Source organism: Podarcis melisellensis (assembly GCF_964234715.1).
Source record: "Podarcis melisellensis genome assembly, chromosome: 14".
In the NCBI taxonomy this organism is placed as follows: domain Eukaryota; kingdom Metazoa; phylum Chordata; class Lepidosauria; order Squamata; family Lacertidae; genus Podarcis; species Podarcis melisellensis.
The window spans coordinates 52,262,524-52,279,829 of NC_138546.1; the positions used below are offsets into that span (position 1 = coordinate 52,262,524).

The 17,306-nt window shown below is 47.6% G+C and overlaps 1 protein-coding gene across 2 annotated transcripts in view; it reads right to left on the reverse strand.

The window, feature by feature from the left end:
• The window catches only part of ACSBG1 (acyl-CoA synthetase bubblegum family member 1), a 30,322-nt gene that overhangs the window by 4,439 nt on the left and 8,577 nt on the right, over window positions 1-17,306 (reverse strand). For both annotated transcript variants that reach the window (XM_081887679.1, XM_081887678.1), the window contains 9 exons: window positions 15,848-15,968; window positions 12,716-12,796; window positions 10,646-10,795; window positions 8,484-8,660; window positions 7,682-7,863; window positions 5,697-5,927; window positions 4,636-4,853; window positions 2,676-2,815; window positions 179-425 (listed from right to left, as the gene is read on the reverse strand). In XM_081887679.1, the coding sequence (XP_081743805.1) occupies window positions 179-425; window positions 2,676-2,815; window positions 4,636-4,853; window positions 5,697-5,927; window positions 7,682-7,863; window positions 8,484-8,660; window positions 10,646-10,795; window positions 12,716-12,796; window positions 15,848-15,968 (1,547 nt within the window). The remainder of the gene's footprint in view (window positions 1-178; window positions 426-2,675; window positions 2,816-4,635; window positions 4,854-5,696; window positions 5,928-7,681; window positions 7,864-8,483; window positions 8,661-10,645; window positions 10,796-12,715; window positions 12,797-15,847; window positions 15,969-17,306) is intronic.

Sequence of the window (17,306 nt, forward strand, 5' to 3'; positions counted from 1 at the left end):
TGAAGAACTGCATATGACGGATGGAATAAACCAGAGATCCTGCAGTTCTACTTTACTGGATACATTTACCAAAGTCAAACCCAAAATTTAGCAGTCTTACTATCCCTTCAAAGAGATATATCTGGAATTTTTAATATAACTGAATTCCAGATTGTAACCCAGCCCTTGGAAAACTTACCAAATTCCCCACCGGAAATGGAAAAATCCTTTCGTAGAACTGCCCACTTCTGAATGCGCTGAACATTGGCCGCTGCCCGTCCATTGACTCTGTCTATGCCATCTTGGATGGCCCGATAAACAGCCGGATCTCTTGTCCGCACAACCTCAGACGCTTGAGTGGCTTTGCTGCCAACTTTCTGGCAAAACTCCCTGGCTTCTTGGGTCAGGCTGTCCGTAGGCTCAGCAGTCTCAGGATCCACTGCACACTGGAAATGGGGAAGGAGAGCGTGGTGAAATAAACAGCTTTTTATTATTTGTTAAATTTATATACTACCCTTCATCTGAAGATCACAGGGTGGTTTACAGTATAAAGTGTTCACACAGGTACTTCTGTGGCAGTGATCCTGGTGTGGAAAGGGGACCTGCTAGTACCAAGAAGGCTACCCAGCCTGAACTTCCCCACTGCCTCAGAAAGAGAACCCCGGCCAGATCTGGCCAAAGCTCCATCTAGTCCAGAGGGAGGAACCTTTTCCAGCCAGGCCACATGCCCTTTCGGGCAGCCTTTGCGGTGGAGAGGACACCTGCCAGTGGCAAAAAGGGAGCAGAGCAGCAAATGTGGATTTGTTTCATTTTTGCTACATACAGAGAGTCTTACATCCAGACAAGCCAGAGGATTTGCATTCAAGGAGACATTTCAGTCAGGCCAAAATACTGGGGGGGTGGGGGGTGGGAGCAGAGTCACTGAGAGTTGTGGCTTGGGAAGAGCTGAGGGTTCAATAGTGAAGTCGGGGGGCATCTCTGTCTTGAGGCTTCTCATCTCAGACCCAGAGCTTCAAGGTTCTGGGACAGTATTGGATTCTCTCTTTGTCAACTCCCAATTAAGGGCCAAGGTAAGCTGGCAGCTCTCAGCCCTTTGGGGCAGCAATTTCCATTGACTCCTAGGAAGAAGCCTCTTCTGAACTTAGCAGTTTTGTTGGATGAGTCAAGTTCTGCTAACAGGAGAAAGGTAGAGAAGCGTCTCTCTGTCCCATTTTCTTCTCCACACTATGTAGTCATCCACAGTATTTAAAATGCAACAATATAAAAGCAGCAAGTAAATGTAAAAGAGAACTAAAAGCTGCAGCAAGCCCCAGAAAGCATCTTGGAATTTAAAGGAATAAAAGCACATGCTTAAAAAAATGCAGAAACAGGATTTTCAAAGCAGCACAATGAGAGTTACAAATTTAGAGAACAGAAAGTTCTGGAAAAGATGATACTGCATGTACCAGCTGAACCATTTTGGGGATGGCATTTCATAGACCAGGGAGAGCTACACCCTGCCATCGCTGATATTAGGCAGTCCTGGCTGAGAGGCTGATGGGAGCTGGAATCTGACAACATTGGGACGACATCTGGCCAGAGGCGTAGGAAGGTCAGGTGGTAACCAGTGCGGAAAATTTCTTGTCACCCCCCACATTGAATTTTTTAAATTTGTTTGCCTGCAAAAATGGTTTTACGTTATTTCATATTTTCTTATTCTGGGCCTCTAATAACAAGTAGACGACTGTGGACAGATACTTAAATCTACAGGATGGATTGTGTTTAGGCTTGTGTTTTTTTATTTATATTTATTGTTTATTTATTTAATAAAATTTATTTTTAAAAACCTGCAAAGTGGTTTACCAAAACAAAAAACACCACAGCAGTAAAATCAAGAAAAATTAACAATCCTACTTTAGAACATACAAAAGCTAAAATATAAAGATTAAAATTACTTCAACTTCCTAAGCATCTAGGTATGCTTGCCTAAAAAAGAATGCTTTTATCAGGTGCCCGAAAAGGGACTAGCAAAGGCACGTGCTTTGTTGCAGTAGGTGGGGAGTTCCAAATTGCAGGTGCTGTCACAGTAAACAATGCAGTACAGATATTATGTGGAATGTGTAGTAGTGCTTGAAACTACTGAAGGGGAGGTTTTATTTATTGTGATTTCACCATGCTCTATCATCTGAAAAAGAAAACATTGATTTAAAAAACAGGACTGCACAGCAGCAATCTAGTCGCATCATGATCAGTGGGACTTATTTCTGAGTTGACGGTGCGTAAGATGGGCTGCAATCCTATGCACCCCTTGAATCCAACTTGTACCTAAAACTCTGCACAAGCCTGCACCAGAGAATTGTAGAGTTGGAAGGGACCCCGAGGGTCATCTAGCCAAACCCCTGGGGATCTCCACTAGACCATGCCTGACCAATGGCCACCCATCTTCTGTTTCCCCCCTCAGCCATTTTCCAAAAAAAAGTTTTTAATGAACCGCCCTAGTAGGGCAGTAATTGTTCCTTGATAATTTGTCACCCCCCTCCATGATGGCACCCAGGGCGCCGCCCACCCCCCTTCCTACGCCCCTGCCTCTGGCCTCTCACCCTCCCTTCGGGAGACACCACTGCCATAAACAGTTTTCACACCAAGTGAGTGAGCCGCTGAATTCTATGCCTCATTTGTACATCTGCCAGAAATGTTTAACTGTGCTGCACCTGTACCTTTAAAGTCAGTAACATGGACAAGAATTTCTTCCGATCTCCAATCAGCATGGCGTTGCTCACAAGAGGCAGCTCCCTCTTTACAGCATCTTCGAGGGGGACTGGAGGGATGTTTTCACCCCCAGCTGTAATCAGGATCTCTGAAAAGAGGAAACACTGGTTTGCACTCAGAGAGAAACAGACAGACAAGGCATTCCTCATTGTGGAGTTTAGATCTCACTCTTTTACTTATGGATGGCTTAGCTTGCTTTCTGATTAGTCAAACCAGAGGAGACATTAGGAAGCCCAAAGAAAGGACATGCATGTGCCTTCTAGGATGGGGGAGAAATTTGCAAAATATACGCCCCATCAGGCATCCTTCAAAATCCACACTTCTCCAGATTTTGGAGGACAGTTCTTCAGTCAAGCAATGCATACAAAAAGTGTGCCAAAAAATAGTTGCCTAGAATAGTGAAAATAGCAGGTTATACTGCCTTGTATTTGGGAAATTACTTTGCAAAAAATGTTTATAGTTGCCAAAATTGCATTTTTAAAAGGTGGATGTCAGGAGAAATTTGTACTAGATACAACTGGATGTAGTTGGGGTTGCTGTTGCAAGGGGGGGGGGACTGTAACAGGTTGTATGTCTGGCAATTTAATTCTTTTTAAAAAAAGTAATTTTGAACAATCAATGTTTGACTGTGTAGAACTGAACTGAAGATTGGGAAGATGAGAAACTGAAATCGTTTTATTTGCCCATCTGTAGTGCTAGCCCAATTTTCCATGGAAGAAGAAAAAAGAAAGTGGGGAAAATGTAAAGCCCTTGCTATGGGACTATGGGGATGGTGGGGGGAGAGAGAGAATTTTGTTTCTGTCTGTAGTTCAATGAGAAACTACTTAATTCACACTTCAACATGTGAACTGAAACACAATTATCCTTTGAAATATAGAGGATTGTTTTTTTAAAAAAGCAAAGTGATGTGGAAATGTGAGAAGCCAAGTTTATGGTCAGAATAATGAGAAACCGAGAGAAACTGGACAAAGTTGTCCATACCAGGATTGCATCCAATACACTGGTGTGCTGAGGGGGACTATGTGGCTTGGAGAACCACAACTCCATGTACATTGGTAGCAGACAAACCCAGGTGTAAGGGCTTCCTGGGCTGACCTCACTCCCACAAGGACTGGAGGAGAAAACCTCCCGCAGAGAAAGATTTCCCCCATCACCTTTAAAGTGGAAATGCCTGGTGTTGAAGCCAGAAACCTCTATGTACAAAGCAGGTGTTCTCCCTCTGAAACACAGCTGAGCCTCTGCCTCACCCTGTGGAAATGCTAGACTGAAGTGCCAGCTGCAAAACCACCAGAAGGGGGCAGGACAGGACAATTCACTGCAGATTTGGAATAGCAAAAGAGCAGGAGAGGAGAGAGCGAGATTGCCAGGGCCAGACCCAAAAATGGAGCCCCCTCCCCACCAAGGAAGAAGGAGTGAGGGAAGATCTACATCTCAGGCAGCCTGAGGTGGTTGCCTCCCCTTGCCTCAGGGGTGGGCTGGCCCTGTAGATGCTAACAAGGGGAGAAGGCACCGGATGCTTGGTTGGTGAGGGTCCCCCTAAAAACACACCAAGAAGGTGTGACCCTCTCCACTGAGCAGCCCTGGGGCTAAGCATGCTGGCCTGCTGAGAATGACCAGGTCCCAGGAAGTGTTGCACAAGGGCATCTCACCTTTCAAATCAAATGTTTATTCGGCTTTACGCCCATCATGAAACACAACACAACAAAACAAATAAAACTGCAGACTCGGACAAACCACAAGTAGTATAACACAGTTCACAACTCACAAGGACAGATATTAGCCATTCATAAGAAAAGTTTAAGATTAAAATTAAAATTTTAGGCACTACACTAAAATCAATATCTGATGTCGTTATAGAAAATTCTTATAACTATCAATAATCAGCTGACATTCCATTCCGTCTCTCACCTTTAATTCTTCCTGTGACGTAGAGGAACCCATCGCTGTCCATCTTCCCCAGATCTCCAGAATGCAGCCAGCCATCCTCATCAATCGCTTCCCTGGTCTTGTCCTCCATGTTCAAATAGCCCATGAATACAGTTCGCCCCCAGAAGCAAATCTCCCCATTGCCATCGTCGTCCTTGTTCATTAACTTCACTTTGCAACCTGGGACAGCTTTGCCGCAGCTGCAAGGGAAAGAGAACATGAGGAGCAGCAGCGATAGCACCAACAGCCCAAAGAGCGGACAGTCGCATCATTGTGTTCCTCCCCCCAGCAGGCCTAACCCCCCCCCAAGCCCTGCTTGGGCAGGTGACAGGGCCCAAATGTCCTCCAAAGTCCTGCCTGGGTCCCTTTTCTGAGCTCCCATGTGGAAAAATAAATAATTGTGTATGTTTGTTGGGGGGGAAACATGTGAGTGTTCTGACACACAGATGCTGTAAAACTCAGAGCCCCAGAACTGGAGTTATTCTGTAGTCTTGGAGTAGTTGGGGAAGATGGCTCCAGCTTAAAATAAAAATAAAAATAGATGGGGGGCATCTGTTTTAATGCACAAGGCTTCGGAATTATTCAACTTCAATGGCACTGGGGGACAAAGGCAAGATGGCAGCTGGAAGCTTTAAAAACTTTTTTAAAAAAAGTTAAATGTGCAAACATCAGCAGTGGGAAGGAATACAGCTAACCCCGTCTGGTTCCCCTTCTTGTCCCAGAAGCAGCATTACTCAATACCAGCATTTCTGTACTTTATTTTCACTGATACATGGATTCAAATACATACTTTACCTCAATATATGTATTTTTGAACCACATTACTTGGGCTAGAGAATTGCATTGCAAAATTCAGAGAAATGCAAGTTTCAAAGATGACTGTATTGTGGTTTGTGAACAGTTTCAGAAAGCACAAATTAGGCTGGTTCGCGTTTCAGTGTGAACGGAATCAAATTTCCTATCAATCCCTAACTGAGGGCCATTGACCTGACTGCAAGATTGTTTCTGACCAGGCTGCAAGAACAAAGATGGCACAGCTTTACCTGTAACGCCGGTAAACATAAGGGCTGGACATGCAGTGTGGGCCAGTGGTCTCGCTCATCCCGTAAGCTTCATACAAAGGGATGTTCAGGCCCAGGAAGAAGTGCAGCGCTTCTGTCGAGAGAGGAGCGGCTCCACAGAAGTGCTTCTCACACCGAGAAAAGCCCAGAGCCTGGCGGATTCTAGCAAGTACCAAAGAGTCTGCTAACCTCATTCGAAAGGGCTTTAAATCACTATGGAAAATAAAAGAGGAGGAAGGGAGACCCCCCCCAGAGAAATGGCAATAGCTTTGAGATACAGAAAAAGAGGCCAAATGGATTTTATTCCTAACTGACATCAAGAATGGAACAATATGCAAAGCAGCCACAGGGAAAAGGCTCCCCCCCCCCAGGAAGCCACCTAGAATAATGTCTCTTCTAGTCTACTCTACTGTGCATCTGCATCAGCACAACCAGACACCTCCCTCTGCCCCAGCTTCAACCAAACCTGTCTCTCCTGCATTGGTCTCTACAGCCACAGCAGGGGCTGCTACCTTCCAGCAGTTTGACTTCATTCCCAAAAACACACTCTTCCATTGTCTCCCGAGACAGACAGAGGCCAAAAATGCTCTGCTCCAGGGACGGGCCACCTGTGGTTTTCCAGGTGTTGTTGGACTACACCAGGGGTGGGGGACCTCAAACTGGAGAGAGGAATGTGGCCCTCCAGTTTTCAGCTTCTGGCCCTCAGGGTTCTCCCTCCTGTAGGGTGTAATCCACTGGTGCAGTCAAATGCAACATTCCTTATTTCCCTAGAGTGGGCACAGGCAGGGGGACATCCAGGCAGGGGAACTTCCTGTTCCTCTGGTCTGGAGCATCCTCCCCCTGCAGGTGACCTGGGAGATGGGCATGGCTCTGGCTGACTCCACAGAAGAGCTGAGTCTCGCAGCCATTTTCTCAGTCTGGTTTTGTCTTTCTGTTGTCTTGCTTCTCTCTTTTGCTGTCATGCTGGTCTCCTGCAGCCATTTTGTTCTCTTAATGTAATTTTGCTGTCTGCTGGCTCTCAGCCAGCAGCACATGAGTTCAGTCTCCATATGAGATGAACTCACACTTTATTTGTGTAACTATTAAGAAAAGTCTGCCTTTCAGGGATCAAATCGTGAACTGAAATGTGAGTAAACTTTTTGTTACTTTACTCAGAAAGACTCTTGTGTCGTTATTCTTTTAGGAGGGATTAAAGGGGACACCAGGAAATAATCTTAACTAAGAGATTCAAACGAATCTACAAACTAGCTTCCAGCTATATTGAGTGGAATCTGCTCTGCTACATCACTTACTAGTATGAGTGAAGGAAGGGTAATACTTATTCAATATATTCTTTCCTACTATCTTTAACATTCCCACACCTCCACCCCCTTCAAGGGCCTTGCCTCACATTCTCTTGGAGTGTCTTTTGCAAGGCTGGAATGAAGGGAGAGAAGAAGGCCTTTCCCCTCATTTCCACCTGGGGGTCTCATTCAGCGCTATTTCTATTTCTAATAATAATTTGTTTTTCATACCCCACACATCTGACTGGGCTGCCACAGCCACATTGGACAGCGCCCAACAGAATATAAAAGAGCACAACGATACTTCAAAAATTAAGAGCTTCAAGTTATAGGACTGCCTTCAGACGTCTATGGAAAATCAGATCTTTGTTTGTTTCCTTGACATCTAATGGGAGGGCGTTCCATGGGGAGGGCACCACTACCGAGAAGGCCCTCTGCCTGGTTCCATGCAACTTGTAAAGGGTCTCTTGCACTCTAACTTTGATGAACTTGGCTAGTTTTTAGCTTGTTCTAACATGACATGAAAGCTGAAAGTTTCAGCTGAGTCTTTTGTCACCTACAAAAACCACCTGACCTTTTTAACTTGGAAAAATTGAAGTCTACCCCGAGCTTGTTTGTAAGGACTAGGAGTCCCTGGTGCTAATCTCTGCTGAATCTCCTGCTGGCCAGATCTGTATGACATACCTATAAGAGGCACTCAGGTTCTGTTCCAAGCTGACCGACATGGCCCAAGAGAGGATTTTCTTCTTCACAAATCCAGATTGAGAAGAGGCATCTTTGATCTTTTCCATGATCTTCTCCCACACCCGGGGAACTCCCATATGTGAGGTGGGCAGCGCCTCTTTCAGGGTACCCACCAAACCCCCCTAAGAAGACCAAGAATGGATGGCAAAATTGGAAAGCAGAGACCACAGACAACCAGAAATTGCATAGACAACACAATATAGCCTGACACTAGCTAGCTACTCCTATTTGGCTACATATTGTTGATATTTCTGAGGTCAAACAAAGCCACTTGAGAGTGAATTGCCCTCACTCGGAATGGGTGAAGCTTCATTTCAGAGAAGACCCCATTGTTGAAAAGAGGGGAAGGATTTTTGTGGCTACCAAAGACATTCTCAAAAAGTGCTCCCTTTCGGCTCAGCCTGAGTTCTGTAGTTCTTTCAAAATCTACAGACTCTTTGTCCAGGAAGGGACAGTTAGAATAAAGACATATATCTGCAGTCAATGATACTTTAACCATCCTGATCACTAGTCTGACTTTACACTTAAAGGGTGTTGAAGGGTTTAATCACCCCCGAAGGCAGTAAATTAACTGTTTGTTCCCCATATAGTCTGCTTCTTATTGTTTCCCAGAGGGGTTTCCAAAGCTTTAAAGGGTCTTCTGCATCACCTCACTGAAAAACACCAAGTTCAACTTGACAGTTTTGAAGAGTGAAAAATAACTGGGGCATTTTTATTTTTTACATTTTTTTTGTACAGAGACCTTTAAGGCATCCGGATCTGCAAAGTAGACCTGTTCTCCCCACTTGATTCCAGTCCAGAGGTCATAAATCTGGGCTGCAATGTGGCTGAGAGGAAGGTAGCTGACGATGGTCTCCTGCTGGATTTCAGCCGGCTGCATGTCCCCTGCCCGACTGGCATGGGCTGAAGTCCAGGTTATCTGTGCAGATAAATACAGAGGCGTTAGATAATGGAGCAGGTGTCCTTTGACAATGAGGAGCCCTCCATCAGCAAAGACCAAGGTCACATTCACACCATGCATGGAAAACACTGAGTCCACTTGAAGCAATTCATGGCTTGCCCCAAATAATTCTGGGAGTGGGAGTTGGTTCAGGGGGGTACAGTTTTCAGAGTGGTTTAGCAATCAATCCCTTTCCCCACAGAACTCTGGGAATTGTCGCTCCATGATCGGAGGGGATGGGAGGGGGGATTTTGGCCCACTTCAAATTTGTGTTCACCAATTAGCTTCTTGAAATGCTACATGGTCCATTAGTCCATTTAGCCTAGTAATGTTGACTCTGAAGGGCAGCAGCTCTCCAAGGATTTGGGAGAATCCCAGGTTGGGATTCAAGGTGGCTTACAACATTTTAAAGCATCATTATAAATACAAAGTAAACCCTAGTTTAAAACAATGGTTAAAATACATAAAAGCACATTTAAAATCAGCATTAAAGTTCAGTTTGCAGTGGCAGCTGCCCAGTGCTCAGCATCATCTGCCTGAACAGGAAGCTCCTAACCTCCCAGCAGAAGTATAGACAGAGGGAGCCTGTCTGACCTCTCTTGGGAGGGAATTCCACAACCTGGGGGCCACCACAGAAAAGGCTTTCTCTTGTCTCACCACCAGCTGAGCTTCTGATGTTGTCAGGACCCAGAGAAGGTCCTCCCCAAGGAGCTTAGCACCCGGTCAGATGTGTATAGAGAGATGAAGAAGATTAGACAAATTCATGGAGGAAAGGGCTCTCGAAGTCCACAGTTGGAGGCAGCAGGAGTGGAGGGGCTCTTGTGCTCCGGTGCTGCTTGCAGGCTGCCCTTGGGGGCATCTGGCTGGGGGACAAGAGGCTGGGCTAGATGGGCCGGATCCAGCAGCCAGCCTCTTCTTAGTTCTTGGGCCCAAACTTCAGAAACAGGCTGGTAGCCAGTGAAGCTGTTTCAGTAGGGAAGAGCTTGCGTCCTGTGACCAGCGCCAGTCGGCACTCTGACCACAGCACTTTGACTAGGAACGGAGTAAGACTGGGAAGCTTTGTGGCATGTGAGGAGAAGGGCAATGGGCAAAGGCTGAGATCAAGCAGGTGCAAGAGCTGGTGGCAGAGAAAGCTTTCTTCCGAGTCCAAGGCTTTGGTGTCTCCTGCACATCTAAATCTGCTTTTCTGCATCATCCTGTGATGCTGTGGCTCCGAATTTAATCACAGGCAGAGGGAAACATACTTTAATAAAGAGGGCATCAGCCCACACATGTGGGCAAGGGATTTTCCAGGCTGAGGGTGACATTATAAATAACCTCTCCGCTGACAGCTGTCAGGAGCAGGTCGACCAGCCAGAATAGAAATCACGTAGGGAAACAGGAGTCACTAACTTTGCATCCACTGTCAGGGACACAGGAAGCAGCCTTTTGCAGAGGTAGCCTATTGTCTATCTAGCCCAGCACGGTAGACTCTGGCAGGCAGCAGCTCTCTAGGGCCTGGGGGAGTGAGTCTTCTCCATCACCGGCTGTCTGCTTATTCTTCCAGCTGGAGGAGCCAGCAACTGAACCCTGGGAGGTTCAGTGTGCAAATCATGTGGAATATAGCCTTATGCAGACTCAGACCACTGGCTCTTCTGCACTGACTAGGAGCAGCTCTCCATGATTTCAAATGGGTTCATTCCCAGCCCTACCTGCAGCTGCCATGGCCTGAACCGTTCTGGTTTGGGTGAAATTTTTGACATTCTGGAGGCAGGCTTTTGAGAGATGTCCCAACAAACCCCATGGATTGTTCTGCTCTCTTGCTTAGAGTTTAAGAAACATTTTTTTCTGTCCTGTTGTGTTCTTAAGGCAAGTCACTTCCAAGCATTCCCACGACCAGGTACTGCCTATTTGAAGCTGAAGACTAAACTGCACTTTTCCGCCATGGGCCAGCCCATGGAGAGGTAGGTGCCTGGAATACACACATTGTCATGGTTAAGCATCACCCCTTTGGGTTTCCCCGTCGTTCCGGATGTGTAGATCAGAACGCAACATTGATTTGGCTTTTGGGACTCAATTAGAGCATCCAGCTCTCCATCCTGGACCTCATTGCCCAACTCCATAAATTCATCCATCTGCAATAGAACAGGAAGGAGAGACATTGCTTATTTAACATCATTTATATAAAGCATTTTTACCCTGCCCTTCAGCCACGTGACTTCCAGAACAGCTCATATAATAATAAAAGCAAGACAGTCCCTCCCTGCTGTCTTACAATCTATAAAAAAAGCAAAACCAAACACGACACAAAAGAAAAAGGGGAAGAGGAGGGAAGAGTAAAACAAGCAAATTAAATAGCTAATTTTTGGAGTTGTGTGGCAATTCTTATAAGCCCCATCTGGAATTCAGGAGCAGATGTCAAAAGCAGGTGGGCTCTCATAAGCTTGAGGGTCGGGACTGTCGTGTTCTGCTTTGGGAGCTTTTTTGCAGGGCGCATGTTCGCTAAATAAATCAGTGAATATTGCTGAACTTCTGTTTTCTGATAGCCTGTTTACCAGAGAGAAATAAAAAACTTTGATCTTTGTTACTCTTACTAAATTCCCCCAACGTACAAGTACATGTGAATCAGCTAATACAGGGGTCAGCAAGGTTTATCTTGCCTGGGCCGGATCAGTCCCATGGAGATTTCTCTGTGGGCTGGATTGCACACACGCACCTGCAATTTTCGGGCTCTGCGTCTGTGCAGATGCGATTTTTGGCATCTGCACATACGCAGACGCGATTCCCAGTGCCATGGAAGCAAGTCCCCGCGCCGTGCCGGTTTAGTGCAGTGTGAGCGGGCAGCTCAGTTTGGGAGCAGCTCATGGGCCGGTCAAACGACCTCCACAAGTCGCTTCTGGCCCATGGGCCTTAGGTTGGTGACCCCTGTACTAAAGACACTTGCTGCAAACACGCTCAAATGGTAATGACAGCTTACCCCTCACAGAGCTACAGTTCCCAGCACTCTTAACAAACTACAGTTCTCGGGATTCTGGGGGTGAGGTGCTTTAAATGTATAATGTGTAAGCAGACGCTTACTGGAGAGTTAATCTAACTGAAGTCAGTGATAGGGGCTGATCTGAAGCTGCCCTTATCTACACCAAATTGTATATAAACAATTGTATATAAACTACATGATGATAAAGAATGGATGTTTGAGCTAAAGATTCCTGAATCCACGTTCCTTGTTGTGGCGAGTCTCCGTGAGCCAACGTCCTTTTCTCCCCTCTGCACTCGCTGGGCAGGTGCCATCCCTCTGGTTATGGGTCAAGGATTAGTTCTCCTTCCCTGGTGACGCTTCATAATGCCCTCATCGTGGCCAAGTGATCCCTGTCATCCCATGAAGTGCTAATCCTTCTGCTCCCAAGCCGCCTGGCTGCGGATTTCTTGGCAAGCTCCTGCAGCAGGGTAGAGTTTCCGTTTCCACAGACATTTGATGCCGCCATTTGAAAAGGCTGGGCTGCATCTGAAGAGCAAAGGGGAAATGAGCCCCAGGGCTCTTCTGCAGAGGCTTCAGGGAATTCATGCAGAATGCCGGTATAGCCGGCATGGGAACCTGCAGCCCAGAGGCTGGATGCAGCCCTTTAGGCTGCTCCCTGGCTCTTGGGCTTCCCTCTCGCCTGCCTTCTTGGTGTCCTGGCCTGCCTGGAAAGTGCCCTTGAACTGCAAATGTGTGTCAAGTTCATGTGTGGCCCCTGCCGGGCTGCCCAGAAGAGAATGCGGCCCTTGGCTTGGGAGAGGTTCCCCCATCCTTGCACTAAAGGAAGAAAGAGACTCACTGAAAACAGTCCTTGGAATATTCTGCTTGCAGGATAACCAGCTCACCAACTATTCTGCATGCACAATGTATTCCAAAGAAAAGCTCTTCTTTACTATTTTTAACAACTTGCACTCCTGGAGGCATTTTTCATTGTTTTTCAGGCATTCCAGCAACAAGGAAGAAGAGACAAAATGAATCAGATAAGCAGAAATAAGCAGAATTTCTTGTATGGTTTGTGGTTCCTTGCCCATCATACCGTGTACAAATTGGGATGCTTCTCAGCCAAGGGCCCCCTGTACATCACAATGGCCTTCAAGTGTGGTAAACAATTCTGGATCTGTGCAACATTTAAAGGAGGGGGAGAGAGAGATGAAACATATGTGAATTTATTGCATTTTAAATCCTTGTTCCAAAAAACCCCCATAGCTAGTGAACCCGGAAGAGCTGGGAAAAGACTCTCAGCCATGGGGCCACCTGAGCTGCTAGTGACCAGGCTGACTCAGGAGCGCAGCTCTGGGGCCTCTCCAAACCCCCTCTTCTTCCACTGCTCCCCACCTACCACCCATGGCCTCCCTCAGGGAAAACCACTCTTTGGCGCTCAGTCAGAGCAAACAGTTTAATGACCGCCTCTTTCAGTGGATCTGGGAATGTTCCCTCACAGAGGGAAGCTTTCCCCACCCCACAGAGCCCATCGCCCAGCCCTTCCTGGCTTGCTTTTATTAGCCAAGGAGACAGGTGATTGGTTTCACGAGTCCAAGCAGCCTGTCCACATCCTCAGGGGTAACAGATTGAAATTGATTCCATGCAACTTGACCAGACAGGGTTCTAGCACTCTCCCGCCCCAGCCCTGTTCCCACAGTGGTGTCCAGCTCCTTCCGAATATGAGTGACTTTATCTGCAAAAAACTTTGCAAAATCGTTGCAGGAGATCTTGGGGTCTTTACAAGGCCCCGGTGGTAAAGGTGGTTCCATTAAATTGCGGACCACCTGAAAGAGTCTCCTGCTACTATCTTCTGCAGATGCAATAGAGGCGGTGAATAAAGTCTTCTTCGCCGTCGCTATCGCCACTTGGTAGGCTCGACGTTGAGCTCTAACCTGTGTCTGGTCAGATTCGGAATGAGTTTTCTGCCACCGACGCTCTAGCCGTCTCAGCGATTGTTTCATCACCCTCAGCTCCAAAGAAAACCACGGGGCTGTCCAGGCTGCATACAATCGGAGAGGGCACTTCGGAGCCAAACAGTCAATAGCCCTGGTTAACTCCACATTCCAGCGGGCCACCAGGGAATTAGCTGAAAGGCCATCAACATGGGATAAAGCATCCCCTACCACTCTCTGGAAACCATTTGGATCCATTAAGTGGCGGGGGCGGACCATCAAAATTGTTCCCACCTCCCTGCAGAGGGGAAGGGTCGTGGAGAAGTCCATTTGCACCAGGAAGTGATCTGACCATGGCACTTCTTTTGTTTCACTTTTACTTAGTGTCAGATCACCCACTTCACTAGAGGTGAACACCAGGTCTAAGGCATGTCCGTGGCCATGAGTTGGACCAAACTTATTCAGGGACAGCCCCATGGAGGCCATGCTTTCCACAAAGTCCCAAGTGGCCCCTTGTAAGGTCGTGTCGGCACGGATGTTAAAACCCCCTAGGACAACCAAACTAGGTGTCTCCAGGAGAACATGGGCCACTACCTGAAGCAGCTCAGGCAGGGAATCCTTGGTGCAGTGGGGAGGTCGGTACACCAAAAGGAATCCTGTACTGCCCCTATTGCCCACCTTCCAGAACATGCACTCAGAGAAGTGGGTCTTCCCAATAGGACACCTGATGCAAACTAATGACTTCCTAAAAATCACTGCAACCCCCCCTCCCCACCCACACGACCCGGGTTGCTGTGCGTAAGAGAAACCTGGTGGACAAGCAGCGGCAAGGACAGGCCCATCTGCTTCATCCAACCAAGTCTCTGTTACACATGCCAGGTCAAGTCCTCCATCCACGATCAAGTCATGGATGGCAGAGGTTTTATTCATCATTGACCTGGCATTACACAGCAACACTTTCAGGTCATGTGGGTTTCCCCTGTTGATTCCAGTATCCATCCGGTCAAGGCCAGACCCGGAGGCAGGGATAGTCTTCAAACAACGACTAAACCTGCCTCCTCGGTAATGACATGGTCTGGTCTTAGTGTAACTCCTCCTCCTGCCCATGATCACCGAGATCGGATGTCCCAGTGCTCCCCCCCCCCCCGTGGAACTTGCCCCAGCCATTGTGTTGGCTGGGGCCCCACTCCCAGGCAGCCCTGATCCCGCCCCTTAAAAACAAAACGCAAACTATACAGAACCAATAAAACAACAAAAAACAAAAACAGAACAATTATACTAAAATTAATCCCCAACCAGATATCCATCCCACCCCCAACAAAGCAAAAAAGGAGAAAAAGAAAGAAAAATTTAAAATGCCACCGACTGCTTAAGGACATTTTAAAACACATTAACCACTTGGAACAGGGAAGCAATAGCAGAACAACTTCCTGCACTTCCCCAAAAGTTTGTTCCAAATGAGGGCCTGGGCGAGCTGGAAAAGGCCCTGGAATGGGGCAGGCCCTGCAGTCCTCCCCACAGCCGATGGTCCCCGCTGCGCCACTGGTCTCTCTGGGGCATCCTTTGCCCTCACTGCTGTCCCCTTCAGGCTCCAGGGAGGGTCTCCTTGGGTGTCATGAGGACTCTCCAGCTCTCTCCCACCATTACCTTGCTAGAGTCGATTTATTTACCGGTATTTCCTGGTGCTGTGCGTATACACAGTTGCATGCAAGTAAAATGTGTGTAAGTAGGGGGTGCTTGTATTTGGTTTAATTAATTCAACAAAATGGATGAACTTGATCCAGTGAGCCCAGCTTTTCAATGCTGCCCCTTGCCTCCTAGCACCCTGCCAAGTGATCCCACCCCCAGGGGGCACTACCACCCACACAGCCTTCCCTTCGCCAGCACCAGTGCAAGGTCTGCTGATCTGCGGAGTGTCCTCCTCATCTGCAGCTGCTCAGGCTGATGGAATACAACCCAACTCAGTGAGGCCTGACTCTGCTCTTCAGGCCTTCCCAGAAAACAAGGCCCTCCTGCAGACAGATCAGAGCGCTGCTCCACCTGGCCCAGTATTGTCTTCCCTGGCTGGCAGCAGCTCTTTGGCAGAAGGTTATTTGATCCTGTTATCTGATCCTGTTAACTGGGGGTGGCAGGGATTGAACCTGACACCTTCTGCATGCAGAGCAGGTGCTTCACCCCAGAGCAAGGTCCTTCTCCAGCTGCAACCAGTCGATTCCTCTGGGAATGGGTTAGCTTTCTAGCACAAACCTTCTTGTGCAGGTCAGTAAAAAGAAGAAGAAGCTGGAGTCTCTTACTTGCGTGATTTTGTCCAGTTGTTTCTGGTTTTCAACCACAATGATATTAGCTCGGCAGTCCTGAGCAATGTAGTGGCAGACCTCAGGAGAACTGGTTGTGTAGATCCCTGTCACAATGCCGCTGGAAGGGGAGGGAAAGACACTTTTCAAAAATGAAAGCTTTGCTTCCTGGCAATGTTGTGTGCACCTCAATCTCCAAGAGGCTCTAGGGGTTCCTGCACTTTCCTTGCAACAAAGGTCAGCAGAGACGGTGGTGTCTTTAGGACCTATGGTTTTATTTACACCCATACACAAACTGAGCATGGGATGGAGGCAGTCACAGCATTAACCCTCCAGCAGATGTCACTTCCCCATTAGGTTGCCAAGGAAGTGCCCCCCCCAGCCGGGGGTCCAGTGCTGAGCAGAGATGCCTCTGTCTCTTTAGCTTCCAGCATCAGCTTCTAGCCACACTGGTAATCTGGCGGGTTATTCCAAGTCCAGATAGGAAATTTGACCATCCTTGCAAGGGCTTAGGTCACACCATGGTACTCCAAGGCTCCTTCCTCACCCTGCCAGAATTACTCATAAGGCTGGGGAATCTGTGGCTCAGGAGGTCGGAGGATGCCGACGGAAACTGGTGTGGAAATTGACAAGGTTTACTCATTCGTCCTGTGTCCAGAATGGAAATCAGTCTGATGCATATGGACTGTATTTACTGTTATTGTTGCTTTCAGTCCACAAATCAACACATAATGAATAATATACACCCATTGTCATTGTGTTTCTTTCACACTGAAACTAACGGTATGGAATATCACATAATAATAACAATGCAGCTAATTGCACAAAATTCCCCCACAGTGGACAGCAAGCCCAATGATGTCATTTTTGTTGGAAACTAAACAGCAGTGTAATGGAAACAGTGCAAGTAACACTGGAAATTGGAGTCTTCTACCCTGACCTCTTGGGATGCGGGTGGCGCTGTGGGTTAAACCACAGAGCCTAGGGCTTGCCGATCGGAAGGTTGGCAGTTCGAATCCCCGCAATGGGGTGAGCTCCCGTTGCTCAGTCCCTGCTCCTGCCAACCTAGCAGTTCAAAAGCACCTCAAAGTGCAAGTAGATAAATAGGTACCGCTCCGGCGTTTCTGTGCGCTGCTCTGGTTCGCCAGAAGTGGCTTAGTCATGCTGGCCACATGACCCGGAAGCTGTACGCTGGCTCCCTCAGCCAATAAATTGAGATGAGCGCCGCAACCCCAGAGTCGGCCACGACTGGACCTAATGTTCAGGGGTCCCTTACCCTGACCTCTGGACCACCCAGGTGTTGCCGGACTCTGACCCCTGCCATTGGCTAGGCTGATGAGTGTTGGGTCCAACAACATCTGGAAGGCCACAGGCTCCACATCGCTGGCTTTACAGTATAGAATGTGTTCCCCAGGATATAGTCTTGCAAAAGCTAAGCACATGTGCTCAGGGTTCCAAG